General features: G+C 45.5%; 1 protein-coding gene across 1 annotated transcript in view; it reads right to left on the bottom strand.

Annotated features, from left to right (window-relative positions):
* Positions 1–10514, bottom strand: part of LOC111963090 (intersectin-2) — a 40722-nt gene that overhangs the window by 15594 nt on the left and 14614 nt on the right. Inside the window, exons 11-15 of the mRNA XM_070443313.1 lie at positions 10011–10473; positions 9562–9711; positions 6155–6182; positions 1964–2103; positions 1600–1628 (exon numbers count right to left, since the gene is read on the bottom strand). Coding sequence (XP_070299414.1) covers positions 1600–1628; positions 1964–2103; positions 6155–6182; positions 9562–9711; positions 10011–10473 — 810 coding nt within the window. The remainder of the gene's footprint in view (positions 1–1599; positions 1629–1963; positions 2104–6154; positions 6183–9561; positions 9712–10010; positions 10474–10514) is intronic.

Below are 10514 nucleotides of genomic sequence, written 5' to 3'. Positions count from 1 at the left end.
GCCGCAGGCACGACAGGAGACGAAATAGAACGAGAGTGGAGGAGGAGGAACGAAGGAGACAACAGCAAAGCAAGGAACGAGACAAGACGAAAGCAGACAGAAGACAAAGGAACAGACAGGCGGAGGAAAGAAGGAGATAGGGCCCGGAAGGGGGGGAGAATACGGCCATAATGGGAGAGGAGACGGAGACGAAAGGAGACGTGAAGGAGGAAGAGTAGGGTGCAAGCGGGAATAGGTGGGAAAAGGAGAGAGACGAAGATAGGAGCGGAGGATAGCGGGGAAGGGAACATAGGGATGAGAGAAGAGGGAGAGGAGGGCAGAAAAAGACCGAAGAGATAGCGGGGACAAGGCAGACAGACCAAGAGAGACGGCAACATAGGATGGGAAGAAAAAAGAGAAGGAGGAAGACGATAGGGGGAAGGAAGGGAATATGGGAATGAGAGGAGAGAGACGAGGCAGGAGAGATAGGGAAGGGGGAATAGGTTGAGAGAGAGAGGGAAAGAGCGAGATGGACGGGACATAGGATGGAGGAGAGAGAGGAAGGCAGAATAGGAGGGAAGGCGGATGAGAGAGATCGGAGAGGAAGGAGGAGGATTAGGAAGGGAATAGGATGGAGAGAGAGAGAGAGAGTGAAGAGAGGAGATAGGGGAGGAGGAAATAGGATGGAGAGACGAGAGAGGAAGGGCAAGAGATAGGGAAAGGGAATTAGGATGAGAGAAGAGAGAGAGAGAGGAAGCGGGAGATAGGGGAAGGGATAGGATGAGAGAGACGAGAGAGAGAGTGAAGAGAAGATAGGGGGAAGGGGAATAGGTGAGAGAGAGAGAGAGAGAGAGTGAAGGGGAGATAGAGGGAGGGGAATAGGATGAGAGAGAGGAGGAGAGAGTGAAGGAGGAGATAGGGGGAGGGAATACGGATGGACGAGAGAGATGAGAGAGTCGTACAGAGGAGATAGAGGGAAGGGTAATAGGAATGGAGAGAGAGATGAGAGAGGAGAAAAAAACGGCAGGTGCTTCAGTTAGCCGGTTAGACACACGAGAAGAGAAGCAGAAGACAACACCGGTTATCAATCATAAAGAGCACAAACAAAATTACTAGAATCATTCCAGCCCTTTTCACATATCATTCACACATATAACAATTCAATCTTCCAACCCTTGTTCCTGGAGAGCTACCCTCCTGTTAGTGTTTCACTCCAACCCTGTTCCTGGAGAGGTACCCTCCTGTAGTTTTCACTCCAATCCAGTTCCTGGAGAGTTACCCTCCTGTAGGTTTTCACTCCAATCAGTTTCCTGGAGAGCTTACCCTCCTGTAGGTTTTCACTCCAACCCTGTTCCTGGAGAGCTACCCTCCTGTAGGTTTCACTCCAATCCTGTTCCTGGAGAGCCTACCCTCCTGTAGGTTTTCACTCCAACCCTGTTCCTGGAGAGCTACCCTCCTGTAGGTTGTCACTCCAATCCAGTTCCTGGAGAGTTACCCTCCTGTAGGTTTTCAATCCAATCCAGTTCCTGGAGAGTTACCCTCCTGTAGGTTTTCACTCCAACCCAGTTCCTGGAGAGGTACCCTCCTGTAGGTTTTCACTCCAATCCTAATCTAGCACACCTGATTCCAATAATTAGCTGGTTGATAAACTGAACCAGGTTAGTTACAACTGGGGTTTGAGTTAAAAGGGTAGCTCTCCAGGAACAGGGTTGGAGTGAAAACCTACAGGATGGTAGCTCTCCAGGAACAAGGTTGGAAAGCCCTGTCATATATTCACTTTAATACAGGTAGACTGTTATACTTCAACAACATTTGAGCGAGTGACTAGAGTGAGTGTTACTAGAGTGAGTGACTAGAGTGAGTGTTCCTAGAGTGAGTGACTAGAGTGAGTGTTACTAGAGTGAGTGACTAGAGTGAGTGTTACTAGAGTGAGTGACTAGAGTGAGTGTTACTAGAGTGAGTGACTAGAGTGGTCTGTACTTACCTGTATGTCCTTCTGGTAATGATCCATGTCAGCCAGTTTAGCAGCCGTCTCTTTCTCCAGAGCATCCAGCTGTTGCTTCAGTTTACGACAGGCTCCGTCCTTCTCGCTGGTGCTGCGCTTGACAGTGGATATGGTGGAGACTGGGTACAGCAGGAAGACGAGTTACAACCCAGGGGGTGACAGGAGGGGAATGTTTAGTAACACTCACTACAGTGCCGATGTGTTTCACCCATCAACACACAATACCCCAGAACGACAAAGTGAAGACATTCTTTGTAAATATCAAATTTATCAATCGTCCAAGGAACCTTCCGGAGAACTCCTGAGATATAATTGTGATGAGGCATATATCTGGTGAACGGTAAAAGAATTAGGCATATATCTGGGGAAGGGTAAAAAACTATTTCTAGAGTGTTGAAAGATTCCAAGAGCACAGCGGCCTCCATCCTTAGGAAATTGGAATTATCCAGACTCCGCAACCAGGCAAAAAGGACCTTGGTCACGGAGGTGACCCAAAACCCAATGACCACTCTGACAGAACTAAGGTAAACTCACGTAAACTTGTACATCGCCTTGGTCTGTACAATATTCCTTATTTTAGCGCCCCAAAAACGTAATACTTCCAGATCAACTGTAATGTCAATACCATTGTAAAGCACAATTTCTCCCCTTTCCAACAGAATCAATTACATGACCTAAACCCTGCTCGTTTCTGCATAATTCAAGCAGGCAATGAGCCTCGTCGAGTATTTTTTTAAATGGCGGGTGGGGAAGCGAAACTAATGCGTGATAGTGAGAAGGAGAGATGTTGTGTGGGAAAATTGCTTTTTTTCACTCGATCTGTCCAACTTATCACCTTATCGCCTCTAAAATGTAAATAAAACACTATAAAGAGTTTATATAATGTGTCATTACATACCTATTTGAAGGTTTGTGTCGAATTTGAATTGGGTTTTTAGGGCGGTGCTAAAGTGATCTTAGAAGTAAACAGCGGCTTTGAGAATGATGATCGCATGCAATGATGACGCAAAAAATGACTAGGTATCCCCCCTTACCCCCGTCACTGTCCATTTCTTGTTTTTAAACGATGAGAGAAGTGCTACACCTGGTGGAGAGAGATTGTAAGACATAAATAGTTGCTTTATGCGTGCTGTACATTACGACATGACACGTCACAATGTAACGGAGGGTCCGTTTTTTTCAACTTTTCTCCAATACTATAGAGCCATTACCATGTCGATCAACGCTTGAATAGAAACCTAGTTCACACCCCCGATTTTGAAGTCAACACAGTCGCTACAGTCCCATTAGTTTTCTTTGTAGCCTCGTTTGAATGTTGCGGTTGCGCACATTTGTACGGAATGGGGTGAGTTTACGTTACAGAGTTCCTTGGCTGAGATGGTAGAACTTGCCAGAAGGACAACAGTCTCTACAGCACTTCACCAATCTGGGTTTTATGGGAAAGTGGCCATACGGAAGCCAATCGTGAGAAGAAGGCACATGACAGCACGCCTGGGAGTTTGCAAAAAGGCAAAAAGACTTGGCCTGAATGCAAAGAGCCATGTCTGGAGAAAACCAGGCACAGATCATCCCTGCCGTGAAGCATGGTGGTGGCAGCATCATGTTATGGGGATGCTTTCCAGCGACAAGGAGACTGGTAAGGATAGAGGGAACAATGAATGGAGCCAAATACAGGCAAATCCTTGACGAGAACTTGCAAAACGACCTTAGACTGGGGGCGAAGCGTTACATTCCAACAGGACAGTTATCCCAAGCATACAGCCAAAGAAACATTGGAATGGCTTCAGAACAAGAATGTGAAAGTCCTTGAGTGGCCCAGCCAAAGCACAGACTTGAACCCCATTGAAAATCTGTGGAAAGACTTGAAGATTGCTGTTCACCGCCGCTCCCCATCTAACTTAACAGTACAGAAGAGTGGGAGAAAATCCAGAAATCCAGATGTGTAAAGCTGATAGATGACTCAAAGCTGTAATCACTGGCAAAGTTGCTTCTACAAAGTATTGACTGAAGAACGTGAATACTTATGTAAATTAGATATACGGTATTTAATTTCAATAAATTTGCAAACATTTCTATAAACATGTTTTCACTTTGTCATTATGGGGTATTGTGTGAATATTCAGGCTCGTTCAACAAAATCTGGAATAAGTCAAGGGGTATGAATAGTTTCTGAAGGCACTGTATGTCTTCAAACATGGAGTCCTATTCAGTAATGTTTGATTGAATGTGGAACATGGCCTAGTATAGCCCTATTATATACCCCAGTCCTACTGTCTACCCCATCCATTGACACCTAAGTTATAGATCACCCCATCCATACACCATAGTATAGACTACACCCCATCAATACACCCCAGTATAGGCCCTCTACCCCATCCATACACCCCAGTATAGCCCTCTACCTATCATACACCCCAGTATAGCCCTACACCCCATCCATACACCTAGTATAGACTACACCCCATCCATACACCCTAGTATGGCCTATATATACCCCAGTCCTACTGTCTACCCATCCATACACCCTAGTATGGCCCTATTATATCCCCCAGTCCTACTGTCTACCCCATCCATACACCCCAGTATAGCCCTACACCCCATCCATACACCCTAGTATAGCCCTCTACCCTATCCATACCATTTACATTACATTTAACATTTAAGCAGGACGCTCTTATCCAGAGCGACTTACATACACCCTAGTAATGCCCTCACCCTATCCATACACCCTAGTATAGCCCTACACCCATCCATACACCCTAGTATAGCCCTATAATATACCCCAGTCCTACTGTCTACCCCATCCATACACCCTAGTATAGCCTCTACCTCACCACCCTAGATAGCCCTCTACCTCACCACACACCCTAGTATAGCCTCTACCCTCATCCATAACGCTATGCTATCAGCCTCTACCCCACCCATACACCCTAGTATAGCCCTCTACCACCCATACACCTAGTATGCCTCTACCCCACCATACACCTAGTAACACCCTACCCCACCCATACACCCTAGTATAGCCCTCTACCGCCATCCATACACCCTAGTATAGCCCTCTACCCACCCATACACCCTAGTATAGCCTCTACCCACCATACACCCTAGTATAGCCCTCTACCCATCCATACACCCTAGTATAGCCTCTACCCCATCCATTACACGCTAGTATAGCCCTCTACCCCACCTACCACCCATAACCCACCTCAATACACCCCTAGTATAGCCCTCTACCCACCCATATACCCTAGTATAGCCCTCTACCTCCCCCACAACACCCTAGTATAGCCCTCTACCTCCCCATACCCCTAGTAAGCCTCTACCCATCCATACACGCTAGTATAGCTTACAACCCACCATACACCCGTATAGCCCACACCCCAGCCTAACATAGCCCCAGTCTCAGTCAGTACCTGCAGGTTGTTGAGGGCCATGTCCCTCAGTTTGTCACTGAGCCTCTGCTGTTCTGGAGTCAGCTGGGACAGCTTCCTCTGGTTCTCCTGAAGCACAGGAGCAGTAGACGCATCATTAGGAGGGGCCAGACAGAGAGACAGACAAACAGCGACAGACAAACAGCAACAGACAAACAGCGACAGAGACAGACAAACAGCGACAGACAAAGCGACAGACAGAGAGACAGACACACACACCTCTAGTTGTCTCTGCAGGAGCTGATGTCCTGTCTGGCTGTGCTCGTTTCTGGTTGGTCAGATCCAGCTCGTTGGTTGCACCTTCCTTTTACTGTGAGCATCCCGCAACGCTCAGAGATCTGTTTGTGTTTGTTACCTAGAGAAAGAGACAGTCACTCAGAGATCTGTCTGTGTTTGTTACCCTAGGAGAAAGAGACAGTCCACTCAGAAGATCTGTCTGTGTTTGTTACCCTAGGAGAAAGAGACAGTCACTCAGAGATCTGTCTGTGTTGTTACCCTAGGAGAAAGAGACAGTCACTCAGAGATCTGTCTGTGTTGTTACCCTAGGAGAAAGAGACAGCCACTCAGAGATCTGTCTGTGTTTGTTACCTAGGAGAAAGAGACAGCCACTCAGAGATCTGTCTGTGTTTGTTACCCTAGAGAAAGAGACTCACTCAGATCTGTCTGGTTTTACCTAGGAGAAAGAGACAGTCACTCAGAGATCTGTCTGTGTTTGTTACCCTAGGAGAAAGAGACAGTCACTCAGAGATCTGTCTGTGTTTGTTACCCTAGAGAAGAGACAGTCATCAGTTATGCTGGAGAGAGAGACATACAGATGTAGGATTTAAACTTGACCCTTTCTCGCAGGAGAAAAATAATCCTGCAGCAGAGGATTTTAATAATCTGAAGAAATATTACCATGGCCACAGGGGCAGCTGGAAACGGTGTTTGTACACTGACAAAATTTAAATGCAACATGTAAGTGCTGGTCCCATGTTTGAGCTGAAACAAACATGCCAGAAATTTTCAAAAGCTTATTTCCCTCAAATGGAGGATTCTGTGTGCAAATAAAGCCCTTTTGTGGGAAGAAAAAAACTATTTCCGATTGGCTGGGCCTGGCTCAGTGGATGGCCTATACCTCCCCTCCCAACCCGTGGCTGAGCCCCTGCCCAGCCATGTGAAATCCATAGATTAGGGCCTAACGAATTTATTTCAATTGACTGATTTCATGACATCATGATACAATCAAAAGAAATTAGCCAAGACCTCAAAAAAAAAATTGTAGACCTCTACAAGTCTAGTTCATCGTTGGGAGCAATTCCAATGCCTGACGGTACCACGTTCATCTGTACAAACAATATGACGCTAGTATAAACACCATGGGACCACGCAGCCGTCATACCGATCAGGAAGGAGATGTGTTCTGTCTCCTAGAGATGAACGTACTTTGGTGCGAAAAGTGCAAATCAATCACAGAACAACAGCAAAGGACTTGTGAAGATGCTGGAGAGAACAGGTACAAAAGTATCTATATCCACAGTAAAACGAGTCCTATATCGACATAACCTGAAAGGCCACTCAGCAAGGAAGAAGCCACTGCTCAAACGCCATAAAAAAGCCAGACTACGGTTTGCAACTGCACATGGGGACAAAGATCGTACTTTTTGGAGAAATGTCCTCTGGTCCGATGAAACAAAATAGAACTGTATGGCCATAATGACATCGTTATGTTTGGAGAAAAAAGGGGGGGCTTGCAAGCCGAAGAGCACCATCCCAACCGTGAAGCACGGGGTGGCAGCATCATGTTGTGGGGGTGCTTTGCTGCAGGAGGGACTGGTGCACTTCACAAAATGATGGCATCAAGAGGACGGAAAATGATGTGGATATATTGAAGCACAATCTCAAGACATCAGTCAGGAAGTAAAAGATTAGTTGAAATGGGTCTTCCAAATGGACAATGACCCCAAGCAACTCCAAAGTTGTGGCAAAATGGCTTAAGGACAACAAAGTCAAAGTATTGGAGTGGCCATCACAAAGCCCATACCTCAATCCTATAGAAGATTTGTGGACAGAACTGAAAAAGCGTGTGCAAGCAAGGAGGCCTACAAACCTGACAAAGTTACACCAGCTCTGTCAGGAGGAATGGGCCAAAATTCACCCAACTTATTGTGGGAAGCTTGTGGAAGGCTACCTGAAACATTTGATCCAAGTTAAACAATTTAAAGGCAATGCTACCAAATACTAATTGAGTGTATGTAAACTTCTGACCCACTGGGAATGCGATGAAAGAAATAGAAGCAGAAATAAATCACTCTCTACTATTATTCTGACATTTCACATTCTTAAAATAAAGTGGTGATCCTAACTGACCTAAGACAGGGAATTTTTACTAGGAATAAATGTCAGGAATTGTGAAAACTTGGTGTAAATGTATTTGGCTCAGGTGTATGTAAACTTCCAACTGTATACAGGGGGGTGCCGGTACAGAGACATGTGGTTAGCTACAGTGACCATAGCGTTGGGATTCTAGTTGATTAGGAGATCCTCATTTCTCTATTGGAGTTGTAAGTGAGATAATCAAAGCAAATGTTATTTGTCACAAGCGCCAAATACAACAGGTATAGATCTTACTGTGAAATGCTTACTTACAAGCCCTTAACCAATAATACAGTTTTAAGAAAATAATTGACTAAATAAACTAAAGTAAAACTTTTTTTTTTTAAGTAACAATAAGGCTTTATACAGGGGGACCGGTACAGAGTCAATATGCGGGGATACAGGTTAGTTGAGGTAATTTGTACATGTAGGTAGTGGTAAAGTGACTATGCATAGATAATAAACAGCAAGTAGCAGCAGTGTTAGAAACAAAAGGGGGGGTGTCAATGTAAATAGTCCAGGTGGCCATTTGATTAATTGTTCCGCAGTCGTATGACTTGGGGGTAGAAGCTGTTGAGAAGCCTTTTGGAACAAGACTTGGCGCTCTGGTACCACTTGCCGTGCTTTAGTAGAGAGAACAGTCTGACTAGGGTGACTGGAATCTTTGAAAATGTTTTGGGCCTTCCTCTGACACCGCAGAGTTCCTCTGTCCAGTGTCTGTGTTATTTTGCCCATCTTAATCTTTTCTTTTTATTGGCCAGTCTGAGATATGGCTTTTTCTTTGCAACTCTGCCTAGAAGGCCAGCATCCCAGAGTCGCCTCTTCACCTTTGACGTTGAGACTGGTGTCTTGCGGTTACTATTTAATGAAGCTGCAAGGTGAGGCGTCTGTTTCTCAAACTAGACACTCTAATGTACTTGTCCTCTTGCTCAGTTGTGCACCGGGGCCTCCCACTCGTCTTTCTATTCTGGTTAGAGCCAGTTTGTGCTGTTCTGTGAAGGGAATAGTACACAGCATTGTACGAGATCTTCAGTTTCTTGGCAATTTCTCGCATGGAATAGCCTTCATTTCTCAGAACAAGAATAGACTGACGAGTTCCAGCAGAAAATACTTTGTTTCTGGCCATTTTGAGCCAGAAATCGAACCCACAAATGCTGATGCTCCAGATACTCAACTAGTCTAAAGAAGGACAGTTTTATTGCTTCTTTAAAATCAGAACAACAGTTTTCAGCTGTGCTAACATAATTGCAAAAGGGTTTTCTAATGATCAATTAGCCTTTTAAAATTATAAACTTGGATTAGCTAACACAATGTGCCATTGGAACACAGGAGTGATGGTTGCTGATAATGGGCCTCTGTACGCATATGTAGATATTCCATAAAAAATCTGCCGTTTCCAGCTACAATAGTCATTTACAACATTAACAATGTCTACACTGTATTTCTGATCAATTTGATGTTATTTTAAATGGACAAAAAAGTGATTTTCTTTCAAAAACAAGGACATTTTGAACGGTAGTGTGTGTAGAGTCTGGGTGTAGAGTCTGGGTGTAGAGTCTGGGTGTAGAGTCTCTGTCCGCGCGTGTGTGTAGGGAGGCAGGTAGCCTAGCAGTTAAGAGTGTTGGGCCACTAACCGAAAGGTCACTGGTTCGAATCTCCGAGCCGACTTGATGGAAAAATGTGTCGATGTGACCTCGAGCAAGGCACTTAACCCTAATTGCTTCTATAAGTGGCTCTGGATAAGAGAGTCTGCTCAATGACTCAAATGTCAAATATATGTGTGAGTCTCACCACAGCCTCCAACTCCGTCTCCAGACTCCTCTTCCTGGCCTTCAGTTTGCTGACGTCTTCCTGTTCCTGACTCTTTTGGCGCTGCAGCTCTCCTCTCCTCCTTCTCTCCAGCTCCTCCTTCCTCTGGCGCTCCAGCTCACGCTGCGCCGCCTGGGGAACACACACGGACAGACTCACTCATACTTAAACAATCAGACCCACAAGGGTTTGGTATATGACCAAATAACCACGGCTAAAGACTGTTCTTAGGCACGACGCAAACACCCGAGGTGCCTTACTGCTATTATAAACTGGTTACCAACGTAATTAGAGCAGTCAAAAATAAATGTTTTGTCATACCCGTGGTATACGGACTGATACACCACGGCTCTCAGCCAATCAGCATTCAGGGCTCGACCCACCCAGTTTATACTGACATTTAGAATGCCTGACAGAACACGGCTCTTCACCTCTCTTCTCTCCATCTCCTTCAGCCTCTCCTCCTCTTTCTGTCTCTCCAGCTCCATCCTCCTCTCTTCCTCCTTCCTCCTCCTCTCCTCTTGCTCCCTGACCTCCCGCTCTCTCTCCTCGCTCTCCTTCTGCTGCCGTTTCTCATCCTCTCTCCTCTGTGCATCCTGCAGAGCATGTCTTCTTTTCTCCAGCTCTGCGTTCCCTCGCTCCAGGTTGGCTTTGAACTTGTCCTCAAACGACACTGTGAAAGAGAGAGGGATGGAGAGAGAGAGAGAGAGAGAGAGAACAAGAGAAAGAAAGAAAGAACGAGAGAATGAGAGAGAAAAAGAACGAGAGAGGGAATGAGAGAGAGAGAAAGAGAGAGAGAGACAGAAAGAACGAGAGAGAGAGAGAGAAAGAACGAGAGAGAGAGAAAGAACGAGAGAGAGAAAGAACGAGAGAGAGAGAAAGAAAGAGACAGACAGACAGAGAGAAAGATACAGAGACAGAGAGAAAGAGATATA

Source organism: Salvelinus sp. IW2-2015, linkage group LG4q.2, assembly GCF_002910315.2.
Source record: "Salvelinus sp. IW2-2015 linkage group LG4q.2, ASM291031v2, whole genome shotgun sequence".
In the NCBI taxonomy this organism is placed as follows: domain Eukaryota; kingdom Metazoa; phylum Chordata; class Actinopteri; order Salmoniformes; family Salmonidae; genus Salvelinus; species Salvelinus sp. IW2-2015.
This window is presented reverse-complemented; position numbering and strand designations above follow the sequence as displayed.